This window comes from Pyrgilauda ruficollis, unplaced genomic scaffold, assembly GCF_017590135.1.
Source record: "Pyrgilauda ruficollis isolate IOZ18807 unplaced genomic scaffold, ASM1759013v1 scaffold9, whole genome shotgun sequence".
Lineage (NCBI taxonomy): Eukaryota > Metazoa > Chordata > Aves > Passeriformes > Passeridae > Pyrgilauda > Pyrgilauda ruficollis.
The window spans coordinates 11,155,375-11,181,879 of NW_024531043.1; the positions used below are offsets into that span (position 1 = coordinate 11,155,375).

General features: G+C 41.7%; 1 protein-coding gene across 2 annotated transcripts in view; it reads left to right on the forward strand.

The window, feature by feature from the left end:
* Positions 1-537: 537 nt before the first annotated feature.
* Positions 538-26,505, forward strand: part of ATP2A2 (ATPase sarcoplasmic/endoplasmic reticulum Ca2+ transporting 2) — a 43,560-nt gene continuing 17,592 nt past the window's right edge. For both annotated transcript variants that reach the window (XM_041488728.1, XM_041488727.1), the window contains exons 1-8: positions 538-904; positions 1,994-2,011; positions 2,103-2,185; positions 9,022-9,126; positions 12,578-12,716; positions 23,004-23,084; positions 24,507-24,592; positions 25,545-26,009. In XM_041488728.1, the coding sequence (XP_041344662.1) occupies positions 787-904; positions 1,994-2,011; positions 2,103-2,185; positions 9,022-9,126; positions 12,578-12,716; positions 23,004-23,084; positions 24,507-24,592; positions 25,545-26,009 (1,095 nt within the window). In that variant the 5' untranslated portion in view covers positions 538-786. The remainder of the gene's footprint in view (positions 905-1,993; positions 2,012-2,102; positions 2,186-9,021; positions 9,127-12,577; positions 12,717-23,003; positions 23,085-24,506; positions 24,593-25,544; positions 26,010-26,505) is intronic.

Genomic DNA, 26,505 nt, shown 5'->3' on the forward strand with positions numbered 1-26,505 from the left:
CCGCCCCACGGGCGGGGCCGCCAGCATGCCCGCCCCGCGCCCCGGCGCCGCCAATGAGCGGCGTCCACATGCCGCGGCAGCGAGAGAGCGCCGGGCGGCCCCTGAGTTACATTAGAGCCGCCGCCGCCGCTGTGCGACCGGAGCGAGCGGAGGCAGCGGCGGGCGCGGGGGAGCCCGAGCCGTGACGGCGACAGCGGCCTGGGCCGGCCGGGGGGGATCGGGCTGCTAGAGAAGGAAGGAAGGGGGCGATCCTGACCCTTCGCGGGCAGCGGGGCAACTGCGGCTTTTCCTCCCCCGCGCCGTTATCGCCCTCCGTTACCGGGAGCGGCTCGGAGCCGCTGAGGCGAGCGGAGAGGCCGCTCGGCCACCTGGACGCGGCCCATCCCTGCAGGGACCCGCCGCGGCCCCGAGGCGACCGCGGCTCCGGGGGCCCGAGCGCTCCCAGCCCGAAGTCCCTCGTCCCCGCCGAAGAGGCGGCTCGGCTCCCTCGGAGGCGTGAGGGGTGGGAGGGGGGGTGGGGGCTTTATTTTTTTAATTTTTTTTTTTTTTTAAGGGCGACTTTTTTTTTTTTTTTTTTTTAATTTTTTTCCTGCCCCTCCCGGCCTCCTCCGCGAAGAGAGAGGTGTGCTCGGGCTCCTCTGCTGCGGGAGAAGGGTCTATGGTGATAGCACGGGGGTGGTGAGGGCTGAGGAGGGGTCTCGCCGCCGCCCCCGCCGCCGCTGAGGAGGAGGAGAGGGAGGAGGAAGAGGCGAGGCACGGCACCATTTGCTGCTCCCTGCCCCAGCCATGGAGAACGCGCACACAAAGACTGTGGAGGAAGTTTTGGCTTATTTCGGCGTCAACGAGAGCACCGGGCTCAGCCTCGAGCAAGTGAAGAAGCTGAAGGAGAAATGGGGCTCCAACGGTAGGTGAGGCGGCCCCGCCGCGGGGATGCTGCCGCCGGCGCTCGCCCTCTTCCCCCCCTGCTCCCTTCCCCAGCCCTCTGTCCTCTCCCTCATCCCTGCCGGGGCCCTGTGCGAGGCCTAACGCGTGTGCTCTGGCAAAGCCGGCATCTCTTCCAGGACCCGGAATAGGAGCGAGGGAGAGAAGATGGCTGACTTGAACTCCACCTCGTGGGTTTCTTTCAATCCCGAGCTCGCAGGGCTGCTCTGGGGAGGAGGGTGTCACCTCCGTTCTCTTTCACCGTAACGGTGGGAAACCTTCTTCCATTCTGAAATGAAGCGCTTTGGGGTTTAGGATTTACCTTTTTTCTTTTTTTTTTTTTTTTTTTCCCCCCCTCCCCGTCTTGACCTTCATTTTCCCCAGCTTTTAAGCGCCTTTCAGCCCCTTATTTTATATTCTTCTCTCCAGTCGGGACACAAAATTCAGTCGATTTTTTAAAATCCTCACTGCTTGGGTGTCCTAGTCTCTTCAGAACTCCCTTGCCGCTGTGTAAAAATGAAAATCTATGAAAAGATTACACGGTGGAGGTGGTTTTTTTTAGCTTTAACACTGCTTTTGTGCCTTTTGGGTTACTAAATCTAGTTGCAAGAACATAAAGGAGAGAGCAGAAATAAGGACATACCCTTAAAATGGAGGAAAGAATCTGAAATATTTTTAACCAAGTTTGATGGTTTGTGTTTTTTTTTGAAGTGAATGTGGATGAAAAGCTTTGTCAGAAAGCATTTGAAAAGCGTTTTAAGCCTTTGACCCTTTGTGTGCAGCAGCAGCAGAAGTCCCATAGCTGGCTGGAGTGATGACTTGGCTGAATTATAACCCTTGGCACATTCCCGCGAACCTTTGTGTCTTAAAATGCAGAACTCTCAGACCCATTCACATACTCTGGTGGAAAGAGCAGCCTTAGTGGGGATTTCAGTGTGTCTGTCAAATCCAACCCAGCTGAGTGTGCAATTCAGGAAGACTATCTGGTGTGGATGCCTGATAATGCTCTAATGTGTTTCTTCGATGATTTCTTTTCTTTCACATGCTTCCTGGAAAAATCTTCCACTGACAGAGCTGCCGGCAGAGGAAGGTGAGCATGGTTATGAAATCTTCTGCTAATTCTTGTTGATAATTCATTTTTGTAAGTGTGCGTGACTCAATGGCTTTGTTACATGTTGCAGGGAAAACCTTACTCGAGCTTGTGATTGAACAATTTGAAGACTTACTAGTTAGAATTTTGTTGCTGGCCGCTTGCATATCTTTTGTAAGTATGATTTATTAATTTTTTTATTTCCTAGGGTTCTGTATGGCAGAGTGACATATTCCAATGTATATGATCTGTACACGCTGAAGTTATTCTTTCTTGCTGGATAGATGCAAGATTGCTGTCTCTTAAATTAGTTCCTTGTGACGAGGTTTCTGTATGCTAGCCAACAAAAATTTTGGGGAGTCTTTCATTGCATGAGTCATAAGTACATAACTACACCAGACAAGTATTTTAAAAAGTGCTTCTCATTCAAGCCAGTTTGCTTATTTGAGGTGGGATTTCCCAATGCTGCTGTTGGCTTTGAAAACTAACCTTGAGTAAGTAAGCGTTTAACTGGACATTCTTCTTGCCTTTGGGTTAATCTTTATCAAGCTCGATGTATAATCATTGGAAGACATTTTTGGATGCAATGCAGACTGTAAATAGAATCTACATGGCGAATATTCCAGTTGCCTTCCCTTTCTGATAATAGCAAGGTGACAGTTGCTGCTTTTGACAGTGACAAGAATGTTGACGGCTGTGATGGCACCATTGTTGACCAAATTTGGTAACTGACCTTTGGATAGTCAAGTCATTAAATGGACATCTTGCATTGCATACAGGACTAAAAGAACAAGAACATTTTTAACCTTTTTTTCTAAAAAAAAAGATAAGGCAATCTTCTTACATTATGTGTAAATGGTATGTGCTTGCTGAAAAGCTGGAAAACAGAGTGAAGACTCAGAGAAGGAAGGTGAAGGCTGTATTTCTTGGGGAGCTGGACAATAGAAACAAAAGCTTGCAGAATATTAAATTGTTTAGGTAGGGAGTAAAAGTTTACAGTAGACTTTGCCCTGGAGTTGTAATTAACTACTTGAAAAAAAAAATAAATGCTGCAGCTCTTGGGGGGAGTGGAAATTGTGGTGACTCTTTAGCTAAGGGCAAGCTAATTAGGATGGGCAGAGGAAAATGTGCTCTGGAGCTGTTGTGTGCTGGGGGAAGGGTTGCCCTGGTGCTGCAGTTTGTGCTCTCCCCACACCACCACCTTCCAGAGGGCTCTGGCTTTGGGTCTGTAATTCACCAGTACCAGCTGAGCAGTGCCTGGTGACATCAGTCCTGACCATGGAGACAGATGTGCTTCACTCACTCGTCTGTTTCCTGGAGAGGAAATCAGGCTGGCTATTGAAAATTGAATAAACAGTCATTCAAAAGCTTTTTTCTTTTCCCCTCTTCTTTCCCCTTTTCCTCACAGAGGGTGAGAAGGGAATGTCTTTTTGTTCCTGAAAAGTCAGGAGTGTTTGTCATCTCATGAGACACATGACAGCACAGAAGTTTGTTAGCGTTCTGTGCCAAAGTAAATTAGTTGTTTTTATTATAAACAAGTAAGTGAAAAATCAGATTTCCCAAGCTAAAGCTTTGATTACTGAGTCTTTGTAAGTATGAGACCAGACTGACAGAGGTCATAGAACATACACTGCTGAGTCCTCTTGGAAAACTTGATTAGTAGCTGAATTCAGTTGCTTTTTTCAGTATGGTTAATTTTCCTATCTAATTAAGAGGAGACTGTAGTCTAATGGAGTGTGGGATACATCTGGGTTCTCTGCTTCTGTTCAGCTGACATGGTACATGACCTTGGGCTACTGTTCTGCCTTTTCTGCCTTCTATTTTGTAGTTACAGAGGCACACTAAATTGATGTTAGAAGTAAAGATTTTTCTCTGGTGGAAACTAAAACCCCTCTAGATATATTATAATTTTGGTACTTTAAAAGTTCTTCCCCTTTGTGTTTGTTTCTGGTATTTTCTTTGCTCAGAAGGTGATCATGTTATGTTTTTCTTGGGTTTTAACACTTTTTCTTGATGAAAGCATAATACAGACTTTTGTAGTAGCTGTAAAGCACCATTGGATATGTTGATACAAGGATTGCATTACTGCAAAAATAGGATGTAATTACATCACCTAAGTTCTGGTGTTCTTGACCAGCTGTACATTGTCAGTTTAGAAAAATTAGAATTCCAATATAAGAGAGAAGATCTCGAAGTATATAGGTAATTTTGTGTGTGTGTGTTGAGGGAGTTTTTATGGTGGTTGTGTTGCAATCATAAATCATATTAGTTTATTGCCGTTAGAACTGCCTGCACAGTAACACACATCTGTAACTCTGAGACCTGCATTGGGTTTTGTGCAGAAACATCCCTTCTTAGGCAGAGCATAAACTTGTGTTCAGAGTGCCTTTTGTGCCCTCTGCTCCCACACTGCCTGTCAGGTACGTGTCAGTAAAATAACTCGGAGCAGCAGCTCAATCTGTGCCAGCCAGGCTGATTGCCGGGGTCAGATGCTGCGTGTTTGTGGGCTGTGGATCCTGTGTCCTACATTCCAGGTCAGAACTGGTTAGTGAAAGCCTTAAGTATGGCTTTGGAAGAGAAACAGTATAAATAATTTCTGATGGTGAGTAAATGCATCTGTGAATAGACTTGTCTTGGTCTTCTGTTGGATCCGTGAAGCCTCTGCAGAAATAAACCTGTGGAGTGTATTCGTGGCTTTTAATTCTTGATACTTGTGTAGCATGTGCTCAGATCTGCAGTGTTTACTGAAAAGAACAGCTTGCTTTGCTGTATAAATGATTTTGACAGGTTGCAAAACGTTAACTGCATCTGATGTAGAATAATTCCTTGGTGAAGTGTGGCTGCTTCAAGCAGTGGTGTGTGCTGAACTCTGCAGTCTAAGCTCTGCATCACACAGTGGATTTCCTCCTACAAGGTGCAGCGTAGGCTATAAACTCTACCAAACCTTGAAGTATTTGTACAGCATCCTAAGAGCATTCCCTCCCCTCAATTATTCCTTTGATTCCTAAGCTGACTTAGAAGTGAATGTCCTGAGAATGTTTTCTAGTAGTGGATATCTGTGTTTAGATTAAAACAATACGCTGTGCTTTATCCCAGAGGTTGTAATAGCCTGTAAATTAGCATGACTATAACCTAGCTTGTGGTAAAAGGTGAGCAAAGGTCCTCTTGGAAAAGTAGGATGTGTCAGTAATAGTGTTGCAAGCTTTACCCTGAAATTACCCCAAAAGCTACCTGTGAAGGTCAGCAGCAGTGAGTGTGTGGCACATGATAAGGGTTGCTGTAAAACGTGACACTGACATGCTTTTAGCTAAACTTAGATTGCTCATTAGCATGAGGTGATAAAAATGTGAGAAGTCATTGTGATTCTATTTTATGTTGTAAAAATTAAACTGTAGGTCACAGGTATCTTTTTTTCCCCTCCTCTTATTGTTATAATAATATATTTATTTTCAGAAATACGGCGTAACATTGATGGGTGCTTACAGTCTGTGAACTCAGTAAAATTCTTAATTTCGTGCTTATACATGTGGTCAAGATGTGATGGTTTGTGTTTGAGATTTTTTTCCCCGGACCTCCTTGTGTAGCAGACAAAAATCTCCACTGAATCATGGAACTAAAATTGGGAGGTTTTTCTTTAATTTTACCTGGTGTTCAGTATAACTGACATGGATGGAACAGGACTATTGAAATAGTTTGCATCTGCTTATTTTTAAGCTAATTTGTATTGAAAGGAGAAATCACTAAAATAGGGGTTTCTGAGCAGTAGTTGATACTCTGTCCAAAATATATTAAAACTGAAATCACATTATCCTGTGAGAAGAAAACTCTTAAAAGCAGTCCATGCATTTTGTATGACCTGCTTTAATTAATCCAGGACTTCTTTTTGTTGGGATGACATCTTACCTCTCCCAGCCTGCTTCTAAGTTTCCGTTGTCAAAATGAAAACCAAACAAAAATCCCTGTTTGGTTGCTGACAACAAAGTATTTGCTTTTCCTCTGTTAGTGGTGAGCGGGTACAGCCTGCTGGGCAACACAATTCTGTCTCCACACTCCCATTCTCCAGTTCAACTGTTGTTACTTAATGATACATAGTCATCTGAGGCAACTTGGCTCCATAACTTCCCTGACAATAGAATAGAGATCCTTCACTTGTAGAAATGGAAAAAGCTGTGGGGGCACTTGTGCTGTTTCAGCCACTTCCATCAGCGCTCACCTCGTTGCTTTGGCATTGTTCCTCTGTCCCCTTTTTGCAAATAACCAAGTGCTGTTTGCTTGTCATTGTGTATCTTTTGCCTCAGAGTCCTGCAGGTCCACCCCATTAGGCTTTGTTTAAAAGAGGCTCTGCAAGCCATAGCTCTGGCAGCCCTAAAGCAGATATGCTGAAAGAAAGTTGTCCTTTAAGCTGCTTGTGTTGGCTTTCTGTATGAGGCTTTCATGTCTTGCTATTATTTCACTGATACTTTTAGGCTTGCATTTCTCTTGAGCAATTATCTTATTCTTTTCTTATTCTTCCTACTCTTTCTTAAATGCATGGTGATTTTACCTATTGACAGTAGTGCCTGACCAGAGCATTGGAGATCAATGACCTGGAAATGAAGCTGTTACATGTGAGATTTAAGTGATTAGGGCTAAACATGGTAGGGCCCTTCTGAGTAGCAGTTGAAAAAAAAAATGAGATCTCTCACTGTAAACCTCTCCAGGGTCTTAAAAGTGTGCTAGTGGAAACTTTCTGACAAGGACTCAGTGACTTGGACAAGAATTGTCTAGTCTTTACCAGGCCTAGGCATATGGTCTGTTGTTACTAAAAATGCAAAGTTAAATATTTGTTATTGCTTCTGCTACTTCCTCTTTGTTTTCCTTGCCTTTGTTTTGTTTGTTTGTTTTTTACTTCAAGCTGCTATCAAATAATAAAGCAGATCTGTTACAGAATGTGTTGTGTATCACAAATATCCTAAGTGAAGTGTTAATATTGCTGTAGTCTGCTATAGCAAAAACAAGAACTTGCAATGTATCGGTTATTTTATGTCTTATGTTTACTAAACTGTTCAAGAACTACAGCTTGGATTGTTCCAGTGATAGTAGTTGTGTAGAAACCTCTGGAGAGAGAAATGTGTATTGCTGGCTTCCAGGGTTAACTAGATGCTTCACTTTAGTCGTGTCACAGATTGATAATTTCCCCAAAAAAACAGCGGTGACGATTTAAATCTTCAGGCTCTATACTCTCAGGATCTCTAATTTGAGTTCATCTGCTCTTTTTGAAATAATGGCTTATGGAAAGAAAAGATCCCTTGAAAACTTAATTTTGGCTCTCCTTGACATACTTGGATCTTGCTGTCCTTGTAGCTCCTTTCCTTACCTCTGGAAGTTGTGGCCTTTCTCAATGTTATTTTACAGCACACACAGTCTTAAATAGGAAAATACTCTGGTTTAACATCATGTAAAGCAGATGTTTTATTCCAGTTAACTTTGTAGGTGCCTGCTCAGATAAGCGCATCACAACATAATTGAGTTTATTTGCTTTGTTTGGAAGCAAAGTGGGCTCTACAGAATTCCAATTAAAAAGGGAGGGAAGAAACAGATTCTGCTGGCAGCGTGTGACCTTGTGTGTGACGCTGAGAGATGTGGAAATGCCCCGTTGGCCTCTCCTGGAGCTCCACGGGCAGCAGCAGCTCTGGTGCAGAGGGGAAGGCTGCCTGTGGCACAGGGATGTGTGTGGGGTGAGCAGGGACAGCAGGGCCTGTCCCACTGCCCCAGCAGGGCAAATGGCAGGAGCTGTTCCAGGGATTGGAGAGCACTGAGGTGTGGAGAGATCCCAACTAGATCTGTTCTGCAGGGGGATTACGCAGACCCTCGGAGTGTTGTGTTACCAGTTGGAATGTTGCAGTCGTATTAATCACAACCTGGATCTTACAAGTTTATCCCTTTGTAATAAAAATTTCTTGTTGCCTTGGATTTGCTTGACAGTCTGTTTTTTCCTTGAGGCTTTCATGCTGCTGCTCCTTCCTTTTGACATCCTGGAGTGTCTCACAATTGAGCAATGGCTCGGAGCAGCATGTTGGTGGAATCACGGGCTTGCTTTGGTAGCAGTTTGCTCGCTGCAGTCTTCTAGTGATTCAGAGTGCTGTTGCCTGACTACCAGCCCTAATTATCTCAACACGTTGTTCCTATTTACTGTCACTTTCCAGGCTTCCTGTTGCTCAACATGTTGACGAAAACGCTCTTCCTCTCTGGTCATGTTAACTTGACTTTTCATCAGTGACTCCAGCACTCTGCAGAGGCCTTGACACATTCAAGTCAAATGAGTGACAGATACCTAACACTGGAGTGCACTTTTAAAACAAATGAATTAAAATAAAATCTATGTGGAGCCTTTTATGCAAGTCCTCAAGTTTGATTTAGCTTTTAAAATCCAATTTTGGGTTTTATCAGCTACTTGGTTTACAATCCAGCTTCAGATATAACAGTACCATTCACTTAGATGCTTCAATATGACACTATTTGTATTTAAATGAGAAGATGATTGTTTTTTTGTATCTACTCACTGAAAACTTGTAAAGCTGTTTCCATTTGTGTGGCTGAATTACTGGTAAAGGGCAGTTAACTTGCTTAAAATTCAGATTCTGGCAAGGTTTTAGTGTTTTAAGTAGTCAAACTAATCTATGTCCTGTTTTATACAGTAATTAAATAATTTTTTTTCATTGTCATAACTGTTGTCACAACTTCTCCTTTCACTTCTGAAGCAACAGTAGCAATTGTTTCCCAGATAAATAGCTTACTCCTTTAAAAGAAGAGCAGCCTCTAAAATGAACTTTGTACTGCTTTAGTAAAGATTCTTTTCCTCCTTTTCCATTGCATTTTGCCAACTCATTCATGAATTATAAAACTACAAACTTGGTAGATTGAGGGGCTTCCAAAACTGCTGAAGTTTGAGCAGTTGAAACTTAGCAGGCATAAAGTTTGCAAGGTGTCTGTGTAAATCAGGAATTTAAATCTCTGTGTTTCTCTTGCAGGTCCTGGCCTGGTTTGAAGAAGGTGAAGAAACAATCACAGCATTTGTAGAGCCTTTTGTAATCTTACTTATATTAGTAGCCAATGCAATTGTGGGAGTGTGGCAGGTATGCAGACACTTTTACAGCATCAAATCACAAATGTTTTGGGGTTTTATGGTTTAAGAGGAAGTGCTGTTCCCTGTAGTGTTGGGTGTTCTTACAAAGCAAGTAGGATGTGTTGCTAACTTGGGATTCCTGAGAGTCAGCAAACCATAAAGCTTCTCAACAGAAAGTGTTGACTTAAAGGTAAAATGAAAGCTTCAGAAGTGTTGCCAGAAAGGCAAAATGCCCATCAGTGTGTTTGGCCACACACTGCTGAACACATGAACGAGACAGGCCAGAATAAAGCCCTGAATTCAGGCAGTAAATCAGGCCTTGCAGAGCTAAGAACAATTGGAGTGGTTTGCTTCCTGACTAAGGAACAAAGGATGGAGCACTTGAAATCTTGTTTCTTTTCTGTTTCCTCTTGAGACAACTGTTGTGTTTTAGTAAATTATTAATACAGTATTAATTCTCCCTGTTCAGTCACCTGTTAAGTGTACATCCAAAGACTGCATGTCTGTCAAAAGGCACAAGTTTCTGATGAAAACATCTAAATACTGTAAAACTTTTCCTACACTGTCAGCGGTGACATTAATTTGATGCCTTTTTATAAATCATATAGACAGTAGTATCATAACATAAAATCACACTTCGTGAGATGCCAAAACAAAAATGTTCATATCACTTCACTTTGCTAATTTCTTCACTTTAGACAGTGGATGTTTTGTTAGAGGGATTTTCCCTGCATATAAAAAATGTTCTAGGATTTTTTTGGTAAGTTCTTTGTATGATTGGTTTGTTTTGTTGGGTTTTTTCCTAAGTGAGGGTGCTAGCCTGACATAATTACTTGCACTCTTAGTGCATGAAGCTTCATGCTTTAAAAAATATCAAACTGTCCAAAATAACAAAAATGAAGAGGAGGAGTCCTGTTAATAGGTTACAACATGTTAGAGAGGGCCCTGCCTGCTGGAAGAAGTGGCCTTGAGTGGCATTGCTGCCCATTCCTGTGCTCTGCTTTGTGCTATCCCAGGTTAGCTGGCTGAAGACTGTTCCTCAAAATTCAGTTTTTATCAGGAGCCACCCTGCTGGAGCAGGTGTGCAGGGAAGAAATAATGTTGGTCAAGGGGTGACAGCACTGCTCCCTTAAATGACATTTTATATTCAGGTCTTCATAAAGTAATTGTGCAAGAGTTAATGTTTAACATGAAACTCATGAGTTGCAGTTCTGCAGGTACTAATTTTAAGCATGAAATGGAAGCTAAAGCTGTCTTTATAGTTTGAGGATTTTTCTTGTGCAGTTGTTTCCCTGTTGTAGGAAATAATCAGATTTTTTTTCTGATGTCATAGTATGCAAAGGATACCTCTGTGCATATTTCTACATGCATGGAACTTCATTGTGAAAGAGTTGCTGCCTGCCCAGATGAAGTGACTCATTCCCTTGTTCTAATGGGCATGGAAAATCAGCCCCAGTACACAGTCTCCACCCATAAATGTATCTGTTCCTACAGGTACCAGATGTGAGCACTGAGTCACAGCTCTGCCGCCCTCAGCCTTTCCTCTCACGTGCACCTTTCCCCAGGAGCACCTGCCACTGCTCCAGGGCCTGCAGGGTTGTCTGGCTACCATAACTTCAGGCAAACTGCAGCAAAAAGACTCAGTCTAGCACTGTGAGCTGGCTGAATGAGCTGAATCGTGGAATTGTTGAGGGTGGAAAAGATCTTTAAGATCATCAAGTCACACTGTTAACCCAACACTGCCACGGCCACCACAAAACCGTGTCCCTGAGGGCCACATGTACATTTTAGATACCTGCAGGCTTGGTGATTCATCCACCTTCCTGAGCAGCCTGTTTGGATTCATGGCAACATTTCTGTGAAGAAATTGCTGCTAATAGCCATTCTAAATTTCTGGTGCAACCTGGATATTTATTCTTGTTCTGTTCCTTTTCTAGAGAGTGACAAGGTCCCCCCTGAGCCTCTTTTTCTCCAGGCTGAGTTCCCCCCAGCTCCCTCAGGTGCTCCTGGTGCTCCAGACCCTTCCCCAGCTCTGTTTCCTTCCCTGGTCACGCTCCAGCCCCTCCATGTCCTTATTGTCATGAGATGCCCAAAACTGAGCTGGAGGTGCCTCAGCAGTGCCCATCCCCTGTGCTCTGATCTTACTGGCTGTACTTCTGCTCCAAGCCATGTGCCATTGGCCTTCTTGGCCACCTGGCCAAAATTCATGCTGAGTTTTTATTTCTCCATTTTGAAGAAAAAGTTCTGTTGAAGTAGCCTTCCTTTTGTGGGGCTTGAAGGTTTTGCCTCACAGTGACTCATAGTCCATAGAAAAGTAGTGTTGCTGTTCTAGTGCTGAGTGGCAGAATTAATTCACCTGGTGGAATATGGGGCTGGTATTGCTTGCAGTTTTATGGCTCTGTGCTGGTATCTGCCCTTCCAGACCCTGAGCTGTGCCATGTAAATGTTAGTTCCTTTAGGTAGTTCTGGTAGCAGTCATTTTCAGCTGCACTGTTACAAGGAACTTGTGAGTTCCTCAACTTTTGAATTTCTGATGGTTTTGTTTCTGCTTTGACAGAAGGAAGGAGGAATTTTTTATTATCTGGAAAGGCTGATGTATATTTGAAGGGCAGATGTTCTATAAGCTCTGTGCACTCTACCATTATCTGTAATTATCAGGGCTAAATGACGTTTGTTCTTGTCAATAGGCAGGGAAATGGAAAATAAGTTCCTTCTCCAAGAGCTGGAGAAGGAGCACTGATAAGCTGCTGGTTTCTGCAGTTGTTCTTTATCCAGGTGGCATCACAATGCTGATACCAATCTCTGCTAGAGCTCAGTGAGAGGGCTGCAGCTGAGATAGGAAAGCTGATGTGTCAGTGGAAATCAAAAGGTTTTCCTGCATGGGGATTCATCTGAGTTTGTAAATTGTTTGGAGATTCTGGGGAAGTTTCTACTGTATGCTTTAATTTCACTTCAGCATGACTTGATTTGCTAAAATAAAGTTTATAATAAGTTTGCTTCATCATAACTTGATCCTTGATTTGTGTCAGTAAATGAAATTCAGCAGTGCTGGTTCACTCCAGACTGAGTGTAAGCTGCTCCAGCCAAGGTACAGCCAACACCTACATCCACAAATCTTGATTCTGATTAGTGCTTTTTTAGTGTCAAAAAGCATCCATATGTGACATGGAACTCTTTGTGTGGCCTCCCTGCAACAACACAGTGAATATTCTTGATGGAAAACGTTGCAGCATTGAAATAAACAATTTCTGTGTTCTAAAGGCCCACAAACACCTGAATTATACTCTAATGATTCCCAGTCAGCAACCTCCTAAGGGGAGGGGACACGAAATGTTCTGTATGAAGAAAAATAGCTGAGCAGAGTTGGTAGCATTCATATGATAATGCTTTTGGAAAATCGGATATGACAGGCTTATTTTCCGTGAGGGCTTTCAATATTACACATTTTTGCTGTCTTTTAGGAAAGAAATGCTGAAAATGCTATTGAAGCTCTTAAAGAATATGAACCAGAGATGGGCAAAGTGTATCGACAGGACCGAAAAAGTGTCCAGAGGATTAAAGCAAGGGACATTGTCCCAGGTGATATCGTGGAAGTGGCAGGTAAGACCCACTTATGTGGTGCATGCAGGCATTAGCATATTAATGTAAAATTGCTGTGGGGCTTTGTCTTAATGATTTGAGGCCCTGGGGGGGAGTTTTCAAACACTCCTAAGTCTATGCTTCACTTAAGAACAATCTTGCTCCTTTTCATCTGTAATTACCTTAAATGTACATGTGTATGGAGGGGATTATTTTTCAAATTGCCACTTAGTTTAATTGGTAGGTCTGAAAGTAAGGCATCTTAATTGGAGTTGTGGTTTTATCACTTGTCACAAATTTAAAATTCTGTTTTCTAGTGTCTGGTTTCAGAGTGTCTTAAGGCTTGTCTTTTCACAAAATAGATGTTGTTCCTGGTGTTGAAATGTCTGCAGTTTCCTTAGGTTTGGGAGTGTAGAGATTTTTTTGGTCACAGTCTGTTATTTCATCTGAATGTGTTCCTCCAGCTCTTAGACTTGTAGTAGCAGTGCCTTTGAACTTCTCTTCACAAATGTCTTCTGTCCTCTCAGCAAGTGTGACTGGCACATGACTTCACTGTTTTCTCATCTTTCACAATTCTTTATTGCTCCTTCTGACAATTTGCTGTATAGATCTCGAATACATGAGCTATGCAGAGTAGAGCTCCCTGTTTCTCCTGGGTAAGCTTTTGAAGTGCCAGTCTTAAAAGCCTGGACTTCTGCCTAGAGCTTTGTAATATCTTAGTTTTGCTCTAGAAGCTGTCTTTGTCTGGAAGGAGTGCAAAAATAGAAGGGTTATATACTTCTAGCTAAAACTCCATCATTTTGGTCATAATGCCATAGTAGTAACTTTTCCTCTGAGCTGGGCTTGACTGTTCCTTCCCAGGTAAAACTAGGTGGCTCTTGCTGAGTGTCAGGAGTGTTGCATGTTCAGATTTTGTAGGTCATTATCAACTGTTAACTGAGTGATTTTTCCTTTGGGAACAATGCAGGGTGTACATCAAACTTAGTGTCACTTTGATTTCAGAGGTGGTAGCTGTCTCAAGAGGAGATAAATATATACCCTTAAACTTGGCTATCCTCCTGTTTTAATTAGCAGGCAAAGAGAGTGTGCACTCAGAATGAAGTTGCTTTTGGCTGCCTGCCCAGCTTTCATTCCTTGAGAAACTTTAACGTTGGCTGAGCCCTGTCTCAAGCCCCTTTTTGTGCACAGGGTGATTCAGCTACAAGTCCAAATCCAAAGTGCTGATAGTGAAATGGAGGGTGCACTGTGATGCCTTGTCAGTGACTGTGCTCTGCTCTGCAGGGCCAGAGCTGTGCTCTGCAAGGGGGGGTGTTTCTGCTGTGGTTGGCGTGTCCTTTTGAGGCAAACAGAACTGTATCAATTACAGACTCTGCAGTAGGTGGCTGGGCCAAATCCTTATCCTGTTTTTAAATGTCAGCAATGGAATGGTGGTTTTGGAAGGAGTTTTCATCGTGGGAATACACTCGGGTTGTGGTTTTTGGTACTTCAAAGCAGAGTTGGTAGAACTGGGAGTTGATGACTGTGTGTTTTGCACTGGTTTGGGGTATCACTGAGGAGAAATGCTGGATTTTGATGCTCTGGCATGTATACAGAACACTTTCTCCTTGATTCACTGCTGTTTCAAAAGAGGTGCAGATTGTGTTTTCATCTTCAAATTTAGCTTTGCCTTTATTCTGTATGAGAACACCTGGGGGATGTGTGGGCTTTTACTTACCTGCTGTATATTGTCAGTACCAATAAAATCAATTACTCTGTTTAAAAGGGCTGTGTCTGAGGGAGAAAAACGAACTGGGAATAACCAATGTGCCTGTAACACCAGGCTGCCTTTAACTAGCATAGTGTCCTCTTTATCATAGGGTTACTATTGCATTGTTAAAATCTGCTTGTAGAACAATGACTGATAGCTCAGAATATGTAGATTTATTATTTTTTTTATTATGAGGACAAGCTTAAGCCAGTATGCTCTTGTAGAAGCCCAAAAAATATCCAAATTTTATGATTGTCCTTTAAGATAGGTAGTTTGGCTTGTAGATGGATTGTAGAAGCTTTTCTGAGTAAAATACTCGCTTAAATTTGTGGATCAAACAATACACTTAAATTACCTTCACTTGAAGCTGCAGTTGATTATAAGTCATGTGGATGTTTATTAGAGAAATCAGTGCTTCAGTGTAACACAACTTCTGACACTGAAACAACAAATTCTTGTAGCTAGACAATGATGAGTTTTAATAGTAATCAAACTGAGAAAAGCCACAGAGCAAACAGAGAAGAGCCACTAAATGCATCGTGTCCCAGCATTGGTGTCAAGACCTGGAGGTGAGAGAGACTCTGTGCATGCCTGTGCCTCAAGTGCAGGAGGACTGCGATGGCCTTTGACATGTGCTTTGCAAAAAGATGGCCTTGTAGGGAAGTGACAGAGCCCTTCATGCTGGGATACATATCTGGCTCTGGAATTCCTGGCCAAGTGCCAACGACATTTGTGTGTCCAGGCAAATCTCTTTCAGCCCAGTGGCATAAACAGCCAGGTGATTGCTTTCTCCCCTGTGCTGATAGCTAATAGTGAACACATTTCTACAAGTCATCCCTTGCAAAATAGTTGTATTCAATGCTGTAACAGCTTTGCTAATTTGAAATAGCTGTGTGTGGGTCTGACGCAGAGATAACTTCGTTGTTGGGATTGTTAGGTTGCTATTGATACATGCAGGTATTCATTTCCTTACTGCATGTTGTTACAAGGACTTTCCTCCTTGTTCACTTCAGCCCAGGTGGTGGAAAGGTACTGTACAGTGAACAGGAGCTCTTAGGGATGTTGGGTCACAGGTTTGGGAAGTGTGCCTTAAATTTGCTTGCAGACCTGTGGTGGGCATGGTTCTCAGAGCTGTAGTGTGTGATGGTTACTGAGCTGCAGAGTCTTTCCTAGAATTGATGAAGTGACAGACAGCCAGATGCTGTCCTCACATGGCTTTTCAGTTTGCCTGCCTTTAAATGGATTATCATGTTGTTGTAGAAGCTGGAGTTAATTGCAGGGTACACTCTAAATCTGTAACCAGGGGCTATCTTAATAGATTAGATACACTTTGATTTAGTTAAGTTTTTTGTCTGCTGGGTTAAAGTGACATTTTAAAGAGAAATTTAGAATAGCATGGCCCTACTTCTTACAAGTTTGTATGAAGTTAGCCTGAATAATTGGGATAAACTGGTTGTAAATCATGTATTCTTTTAATAGAAGCACATTTGGGAGCAGAAATGACCTTTGTTCACTTCCACTCTATTTTCCTGTCTAAAATTTCTGGAGCAGATACTGTGTCTGAGTTTCTGTAATTTAATAAATGAAAGTTCAATAGTTGCAGTCAGTAAGTGACCAAAGCGCAGCCACAGTAGTTCCTCTTTTCCCTGAATTTCTGAAGGATGGTTCTTGTCATCTGTTACTGTATCTGTAAGTACTCAACATGTTAAAAATATACACAGAATTGCCAGAAGCTGTTGCTTATTAAATTAGTGTATATTCCAGAAAACTTTGTTTTATACCTGGCACAGAGTAGGCAAGAACTACTTCAAGGCTTTTAATTCCAACTGCAGAGCACTTCAGGATTCTTGGGTGCCTTATAATAAAATAAAGATAAATTTTGGGATGAAGAAGGTCAGGAAGGAAGATTCTTGATGTGAATTGTGTCACTCCCATGTGGTTGTGAAGAGCTCTAGGTTCTCCCTGGTGGTACAACTGAAAACATGGATGCTGCAGGTCTTATTCCAAAACATCTGGGTCCTTGTGCCTGTGTTACTTGCCTAACAGCTAGGGTTGATTTTTCTGGGAAAGTATTGAGATTGGAAAAGATAAGAGGATGGAGGAAGGCTTAAGCCCAGAACAGAGAGCTGCTGGAGGCTGTCCTAAAGCAAGCAGCTGAGAGCTTCTCTTGGTGGGGAAAAAAATTACTGCAAATTTTGTGAGTGTTTCCTTGCCAGGTGTAAACTGTTGGGTCTGGGTTTTAAAGCACGTATTTTGCTTTTTTTCCTGAAGTACTACTTTTGAACCAGAAAAGTAAGATCAGTGGTTAATAAATACATGTACGAGTAGTGCAAAAATCTGTGAGCTTCAGTGAACATTTTGGCCAGCACATCAGAGGCAGCTTGGGGATAACCAGACAGTCCAAAGTCCATTCCATACTTCACTGGAGTCTGGAGTTGTGTGAGGTTCAGCTCAGGGCACAGCCTAAACTTGTGTCACTTTTAGCACGCATTGCAAATATTGCAAGACACTTTTCCAATTTTTACCCCAATTCTTGTAGCGTTTTCCTTCAGAGTTACCAAACTCTTTGGTAAAAATGGCAAAACTAATTCTGGTTTAGTTGCTTGAAAATTGAGAACATAGCTGATATTCTGTATTCTGACAGAGCTGATACTGAGTGGGTTTTATTATAAGGACAAATAGTACTGAACAAAAAGCTTGGGACATGAAGGTAATGTTCAGTTACTCCTGTATTACCCTGACAAAGGAAGCTCTTTTGTATGGGGATTTTTTGTTGGGTTTTTTTTTGAGACTAAGGAAAACTTGCACTTGAAACTTTGCTGCACTTTCCAGAATTCTGACTTCTGGTTCTTTTGTTACCCAAATGCAGCATAACTTGGAAACAGGACTTCAGCTTTGGTGTGCAGAAGTTGTTGTTCTCTACCTGACCTGGCTTAAGTTGAAGCTTAACTTACCAGTCTGTTCTTTCTGCTATTAGATATTTTTATAGGCTGATCACAATAATTTTCCATCTAGTAGCAGTGGTATAAATAGATCCACTAATTAAAAGCTAAAACTAGACAAATGTGGTTTAGAAATGAGTGCAAAGTTAGAAGCAGGGTCCCTGTCCATCAGTACATCTTATCTAATGTTCTGGTGCCCTCTTCAGAGAGAATGACAAGTCTGTTTTTAGAGAATGAAAATAAACAAGTTTAAGAAAATTTGAGTCTTATGTACTGTTTAACACCATTTTTCTCAACCTTAGCTTTTACTTTGCTCCCAGAAAGCAAAGCTTTTTCTGCCCTTTTGGCTTTCCTTTAAAAGAAAACAATATGTATGTTGTTTAAATTTTTCTTAACCTCTACCTTGAACAGTTCCTGGGTTAGGATACTCACACCTTGCATACACTCCACAGTAAGCTCTGGGGATATTTTCTGTTTACCCAGAATGTAGAAGGTGGGTGATAGAAGCTGTTTCATGCACGTTGTCTAATGCAAAAAATGAATTTAAATGTATTTTTTGTCACTCTGTTATTGAAAACAAGTCCTGTTTTACTGCTATGGTTACAACTGTTGGACCTTTGCTGGTGTATCTGTCTCAATGGAAAATAAATTTTACCGTCCTGGTTTGGAGTGGAAACTCAGACTTAAAATTTGGTTCATAATCTCTCTTCTAATTTTGACACTTTGACATTCTTGGCCTTGTATGAAAGTGTAGATGGACTCAATTATGTTCCTGTTTTGTAGAGCTTCTGATTTTTGGTACCATTTTATTATGCCCTGTTCAGGAAGTGTTAAATACATAAAAGCTGTCACTATGGAAGACAAATTGTGTTTCTGATGGTCTAAGGAAATCAAGCACAATGGGAAGGTGAGATTGTCTGTGTGCAAGGGGGGAAGAGGAGCTAAGCTGAGCTTGTCTTAAGGAAGTTTAATACAAAAACCAGTTGTGTTGGAGTAGCTCTACCTCTAAATAAAAGCAAACTGTTCTGTTCAGGTGTGAGCTTTAAATATTACTGCCCCCAGCAATACTCAATTCAACACTCAGAAAATCCTCAGTTCTGTTGATTCAAGTGTGAGGCATCCCTCATCTGTTGTTTTAAATCTTACTCAATTCATTTCAATTCTTAAAATTTGGCAATTTGGGGATGCTTTTACTCAGTTTCAGGAACTGTTTGTGTTCAAAAATTGTTCAGCTATGGAATAATTGGAGCTGTACTGATAATCTTTATTACAATAAAGTCCAGTTCCACCCCCCAGTGTGCTGATAGCAGATCCAGGGTGACTCTGGCTTTGGTTAATGATAAACATAAATAAAGTGTGAGGTACATGTTGTATATGAACAGCTCCTCTGATATCTACAGGAGGAATTACTTCCATTTGCTGTGATCACAAAGAGGGACTTGCTGCAAACAGATCACTTTCTTTGCAAAGAAGAGGAATTGTTCTTGTAAAACATTAACATAAAAAAGAAGCAAAACTTTTTATAATGTCCCTGCCTGTAAACCTGAGCAGGTCTCCAGGGGTGTGAGGGGTCAGAGTTAACAGAGCTGATATTGGTGTTCAAAGTACACATTTCAAGCCTCAGTTTTGTTCTGAGGACTGTTCTGTAGCATAGTTGCTTTTGGGGTACAGTTGGTGTTGCTTCCTGAGCCCACTACCACCAGCAGTTTTGATTAGAAAATCTGGAATATGGATCTCAATAGACTGTATTGAGATGTGGTCTAATAATTTGAGACTTGAAAATGAGTATGGTCCTGTTGTAGTCTAAGGTTCTTTTTTAGTACCCAGAAGTAATAGTTATTTTCCCTCCACCTTCATTGTGTCCCATCACTTCTGCCCATCTTCCTGAGCAGCTTAAAGCACAGACTGCCATAGCATGCAAAATTAATATTGTATTTTAGCTGTAGAGGTCTCCCAGGGAGTGTCTCAAACCATTGTCTGACAGAATTCTGAAATGAAATATTTAATTTTATTGCTGTGCTGGAAACTGGTAAAGTATTGAGAGGGATATCAGTGCTCAAATACTGATATCCCTTTCCCTGAGACACCCAGGTAATGATCATTTCACTGTAGGACTTGGTCAGTGCCAAGGATAAAACTGGGACTCAGGTTGCTTAATAAAACATTCTGTACTTCAAGTCAGATTGGGACAAGTCTGTGGAGAAGCAGGGTTGGACTGTGTAAAAATCAAATATCTGTCAGTGATTATTCCTATGGAAGGAAGTAGATCCATAACACTACCACAGCACTGGGGGCAGGAAGAAAAGGGCTGGGAGCTTGGGAAGGCTGCAGGGTTGGGTGTCATCAGTGGGAATTTTGGAAGGGAGCATTGCTGGTTAGGTGGCTGAAGAGCCCAGTGTTTGGAAGTACTAAATTATCCCTGTTTACAGTGAAAAAGCAATTAACATAAACTTTAAATTCCTATTGCAATAAAGTACTGCTCCAATTTCTACCAAGGAGTAGAAATTGTAAATTGTCTGTTTCAGTACAGACTCATGCACAGTTAAATAAAATGGATATTTATCTTTTTTAACCCCCTGTCACAACCAGCTTGTTTTTACACAGACTCATTTATTGTGTGCTGAAGCTCTGTATTAAAATTCTAAAATTCTGTGCATGAATAAAAGGATTCTGTGGATAAAGCTGTAATAGTTCAAACCAAACCCTTCTCTCCCTCCTGCAAACAGCAGTCAGTGCTGGTGGGGCTGTTTTAATCAGTAGTTGTGTATTTGGCTACATTATGTTTCAAAGCATGTACCTGGGCAGTTTTGAAAGCAGCTTATTTTATTTCTTCAGAGCTGTTGTAGAAATCAAGGGACTATTTAGGATTAAAAACTTGGGTTGAAATAATGGGTGAAAATATTTCTGCAACTGACTTTTTATTTTAGATGTCAGACTATGGAATTATATTATTTGCTGTAGCAGCTCTGTGCTGAGCAACACAAACACGTAATCACTTTCTCATTTTCTTTCTTTCAAGCCTTGGGTATTACTTCCACTGCTTCTGTGGACTGAATTGTATTAATTTTTAAAAGCCTTCCAAAAAACACCAACAATCTCCCATTTTTTTCCTGTTTTAAAGTGTATGTTGAAAAAGCCTTCTCTTTGTAGATGAGATCTGTAGTACACTGCTCACTGAAAATGTCCTGTGGTTCTTCTCTGTCATAGGATGATTTCCTATTTATATTCAGTTTCAGTTGTGCTCTTGAAAGTATATTCAAGACTACAAATGACTTAGTCTCATATTTGTTATTTTGCAAAGAGCTGTTTAAAATGTCTCTGTAATTGACCCTGGCATCCAGCTTTCCTGCCTATTGGAAATGCCTTGAGTATTTTACCACAGCCTTCACAGTCAGAGAGGTGAGTGAATAATGTGTCTTACCTTAAATCGTTGAGATAAATTTATAAAGCTGCCCTGTCATAATAAATTTAACACTTCAGTTCTGGTGATTCAGGCAATTGATAGCAACAGTGGTAGTTTTCATGGAAATAGTGATGTTGGATATCAACAGCCTGTTAGAGGGGTCTCTCCAAGTATTTTAAGTCTTGTGAATAGTGAGTTTGAACAACTTGGAGCAGTTCAGAAGTAGGTTAGAAAATCACTTGTGAACTTTGCCATATGTTCTGTCCAGTTGCTTGAAAGTTTGAAGATTGTTCTTTTAACAGCTTCTTTCTTGTGTTCTGCATCTGCAGCAGTGTTGCCAGGCGTGGTGCCTGTGGCTGCCTGCAGTTCTGCAGCGCTCTGAGGATGCTGGTGCAGGTTGCCAGACCTCTCAGCTCATGAGGGCTTGGCCTGTCCAGCCCTATCTGCACAGCAGCTGCTACTGTGTGTCTGCAAATAACCCTGCAAATAACCCTGCTCAGGACACCAGCAGAGCAATTGAATAGTTTTGCCTTTTTTGGCCTAGGTCGCCGTTTGTCTAAGGCTATTTTCTCTTGCTGCTCAAGGGCATTGTGGCTTAAATTAGTATTCACATGGTATAATGACACATTTGTGGCTGGTTTTTTGTCCCTTCATATACACACGCTCACAAAAACACACATCTAACTCCACAGGCAAAACTATGCAATGTTTTGCTGGTTTTAGTGGTTGGAGTTTCTCTGAATTTACAGGAAGTCACGTGAGGCAAGTTTTCCTAACGTTTGAAGTAGCACTTCATTCTCCTCTTCAGGGTTCTGTTCCACAGTTTTGCACTCCAGGGTGTGAGGGTTGGATGAGCCAAGGCTGTGACACCACTGTAGAGCTTTTTAGTTATCCTAAATAACATTAGGATATTATTTCCTAATGTGCATTATTGCTGCTGATTGCATAAGCAGTTCCTGCAGGAATTGCAGCTTATTTTAATTTCACTGCGGGGACACAGATTCCACCTACTGAAAAGATCAGCTGTCTTTAGTTAGTTATTCACCCTTCTTTATTTCTTTGCATTATTTTATAATAATATAGCTGACACTTGAATGCTTGCAGTGTTAAATTACATTAGGAGTGTTCAATCATGTGTTAATTAGCAATATTGACATGCAGAATGTACAACCCCTTCATGTGAATCAGAAATGTGCCTCATTAATATGCTTTAGCAAGTTGATTTGCATGAAGCATTTATTTGCAGTAGGCACAAAATGGTAGAGCTTTAGCTTTTTTCTTAAAAACTAGGAAAAGCTGTGTGAGAGGAAGTAGGAAGGGAGAATTAATGCTGAGATGTTAGGGATGCTGGAGCTCAACTGACAACTGGATTTATCACTGCCATTTTTAGGAGTGTGGTGTTAACTTTCATCATCTGCTGCCTTGGTGTCTCAAGCACTTGTTAGTGGATGTTTTGTTTTTTATGGATTGTTTATTTTTTTTCCTTCAGTATTCTCTTTTGCGAAGTAGAAATGTGCATGACAAGATAAACACAACAGATCTGTGAAAATTGTAACTGGGATATGAATTGTGGTTATTTAATAGAGCAGCATTACTGGGAAATAAAGCTACTGTGTGATCTGAGGTTAACTTCCAACTCTGAAACATCTGGCAGAATTCAAAGTGTAACATTACAAGAGCATATTTGCAGAAGCACGTTATTCTCACAATTGGTGCCAAAGAAAAGGAAAATACAACTTCTTCTAGTTTTCTAGATAAATAAATGGATAGTGTGATTTTTGGAGAGCAGAGGACTCACTTTGGGCATAGAGAAAACAACTAAAAGACTCTGCAGGACCAGTTGTTCTGAAAAGGGAACTTGATTCACCTTAGCTACGGGTTTTGATTGTTTATAAATATGTCTTCTGAAATTGATATCTTGCTCTTGAGAACGTTTTCTCTTTGCTTTCAAGTGGCCATGTGGTTAGAAAAACAATCCAGTGATTTACAGCTTCTTTCTTGGAGGTTAGGTAGGGGCAAGTCTCAATTGCCAAGGTGTATTGGATACTCAGAAAATGGAAGTATTGCAAGTCACAAAAGCAGCAAGGAGCTGCTGGTGATCTCAGATCTGTGCAGTTACTGGAAAGTCATTTTTCTGGCTGATGGAGGGAAGGGACACTTGCTCAGTCATCTCTCAAACACCAAAATCCTGACTTTGTCTTGTCATTTCTTTGTAGTTGGAGACAAGGTTCCTGCTGATATAAGAATTACTTCTATCAAGTCTACAACTCTAAGGGTAGACCAGTCAATTCTCACAGGTACAGTTTCGGTGACTTTTATGTAATTATGTGCATAATTGAAAGTGCCTTTTCACCATTTCTTTGCAATGATCCATTAGAAACAAGCCTGCAGCTATTGAAGTTCTGTGCATTCAAGTGCAGTAAATTTCTGATCTGGTAACTTCTAGAGTGGCTGAATGTGTTGCTTCATCATTGGCTTTGTTTTCCCTTTAGAGGGATGCACATTCTTACTGAGTCTTGTAATGCTTTTTTGGCCTTCCCCTTTCCCCAACAGACACAAGCAATTTGTGGGAAATTAATTCTCTTTTTTTATTTAAAAATGGATTTCTCTTCTAGTTCACGGAGTCTTCTAGGTTTGAACATCATGTCACCACTCCAATATGAAAGTATGTAAATCTTACTAAATGTCTTCTGCAGCAGCAGAGAACAACTTTTGCAATGTTGGCAGCTTTTAAGCTGCTGCCACTAAAGACTCAGTGCACTCGAGCCTTATTTGCTCAAATTCTGTGCACACACATATCCGTGTGTTTTCTGATACCAGCCCTCAAATGCAGGAGCTATTTTTAGAGCCCTTTTCAGATTTGTTGAAAACAAAACAAAGTAGCAGCACTTCTGAATATAGGAAAGAAGCTGGGAATCAACCAAGCATGCTACGACAGTTTTCTTTCAGCTGGAACATGGAGATCTGTCTGCCTGTTTTGGTAGCATAAATTATTGTTAACTAGCTCTGAATTTTAAAACAGTAAAGTATTCATAGGAAGCCTATTTTTTATCCTTGAATCTGTCTTGAAACAGGCTCCAGAGTTTCTCACCACAGATCCTGAATAGCACAAGACTGATCAAGCTTTACTTGTGTATAGCATAGGAAAATGGATGCACTCCATGCCTGTAAAGCTGCTGGAATAAGTACAAATAGCCCATCAGAATTCTGTAAAAAGGGACTATTCCTTGCCTTTATTTAAGGAACTGAATTCTTGTTTTAATGGAAGACTTTGCTGTTTTCAGCCAAGTTGATGCTTAAGTCTCCTGTCAGATGAAATAGGACTGAGGTGTGAGATGCTGCTCAACAAAATCCTTTTAAAGGGAGGAAGCTTTGGCTCTCTTGAGCTCACACAAAGTGTGTAACTCAGTGACTGAAGCTGAGAGCACCACCTTGTGAAATCTGGTGTAGCAGTGAACACCTGCTCTTAAAGAAAAGGAACCTTTCTATACCTGTGTGACATGCTTGTAGAAACTGCTACAGAATTTTTGCTAAAAGCCAGACATTTGGTTTTCTTGGCCAACTGAAGTATTTCCTGTTTCACATAAACAATTAAATTAAGATCATTTGAGGAAAGAATTCTGACTTCCTAAAAATTTCAGAGCTGAAGATTGTAACTTTTTGATTCCCTCAGGACTCCAGATACAAAATCTCTTCTAAGATTATAATCTTTATTTCAGGTGAATCTGTGTCTGTTATTAAGCACACAGACCCTGTGCCTGATCCTCGTGCTGTAAATCAAGACAAGAAGAACATGCTCTTTTCTGTAAGTAAATTACTTTGAGATTTTCAAAACATTTATAACATAACACTGAAGCTGACAAAAAATGTGCAAAACTTCAGCTCTTCCCCCAAAAACTGCATGACTTTGCTGTGTTCTCTGTACATATCTCTATGTGTGTCTCCATACACATTGAACTAAATTAACTTTTAATAAAAGCTGTCCTCAGGGGAAGATGCTGCATGAAACCAGTCTATATGAGGAAAATTATTTTTGTCCTTCAGAAGGAAGTCTTGGAGGGTGGAGCACACACACTTCTAGTGTTTCTGCAGTAATTTTCTAATGTAATACTTCTTCAGTGTGATAAGAGCCCACACAAATTGTGGTGTTGTGTAGCTAAAATTGGGAAGTGGCTTTCTGTATAGGAATGAAACAGTTCATTCAAATTGATTTGAAGGAAAGGTTAAATATCTTTCACATAAGAAAATAACTTTTTGCTGGCGGGCAGCTTAATTTTACTTTTCCTTTCCATGTTAAATATGTTCACACAGGGACCCCCAGAGAACACATCTATTACTCATAGCAAATAACATTAAATCTGACAAAAGAGAGCCCAGATTAAAAAAAGAGAGGTAAAACACATTCAGTATTCCAGTTGAAACACATAGTGCTTGCTCAGCAGCTGGGTTTGCCTGTGGTGCTTGTGGGAGATCAATACTGACTCGCTTTGAGCCTGTTCTGGAGCAGAAATTCCACCCTGGAGTGTTCCCTTACAGACAGAGGCAGTGCCATCCTCTTCCTCTTTACCCTTTTCCATATCCTGGCTGAAGCACAGTCTGAACTTGTATGAGGTGGTTTGGTTTGAGGGGTTTTTGTGGTGTTTTCTTTGTTTTGTTTTGGGTTTTTTTTGTTAAATTAAAACCAAACAAAAGAAACTCACCCCCAGAACCTGTTTGTAAATTGTCTCCAAGTGTTCCCTGCTCTTCCTTTACCTCAGGGTACAAACATTGCTGCTGGAAAGGCCATGGGGGTGGTCATTGCGACAGGGGTAAACACTGAAATCGGGAAAATCCGCGACGAGATGGTGGCGACGGAGCAGGAGAGAACCCCCCTGCAGCAGAAGCTGGACGAGTTTGGGGAGCAGCTGTCCAAAGTGATCTCCCTGATCTGCATCGCCGTGTGGATCATCAACATCGGCCACTTCAACGACCCCGTGCACGGCGGCTCCTGGATCCGCGGCGCCATCTACTACTTCAAGATCGCCGTGGCCCTGGCCGTGGCCGCCATCCCCGAGGGCCTGCCCGCTGTCATCACCACCTGCCTGGCGCTGGGCACGCGCAGGATGGCCAAGAAGAACGCCATCGTCAGGAGCCTGCCCTCCGTGGAGACCCTGGGCTGCACCTCGGTGATCTGCTCCGACAAGACGGGGACGCTGACCACCAACCAGATGTCCGTGTGCAGGGTACGTCCCACGGCTGCTCCTGCTCTCCTCAGCCCCTCTCAGGAGGCAGCACTGCTCAAATTCTCCTGATCCCGCCTCTTTCGGTTCTCCTATCACCAAAATCTTGCTCTATTTCCCTAAGATAAGCCTCCACTTTGAATGCAGCTTTTCACTGTGTAGTCTTGAAGGCTTTTGTTTCTTTCCTTATTTAGTCATGGCCAAAAATAGCTGTACCCACACTCAGGAGGAGAAGGTTGTTTGTAAGCAGCTTTCCATTGACTTGCCTGTGAGCCTTTCAGGTTACTGGCAATTCTTTGGTGTGATTTGTGCCGTGCCTTAGAAAATTACACTGTAGAACAGGCTGTAAGTATCAAACACTTGCCTCTTCAATTGAGAAAGACAGCAATGGTGGAGAAACTTACTATGAGAAAAGGAGATTTTCTGCAGCAACTTGGGTAGTCAAAGGTGTTTTTACTCCTGAGTGGTTCCACCTTTATTTGGTTGTCTTACCTTCAGT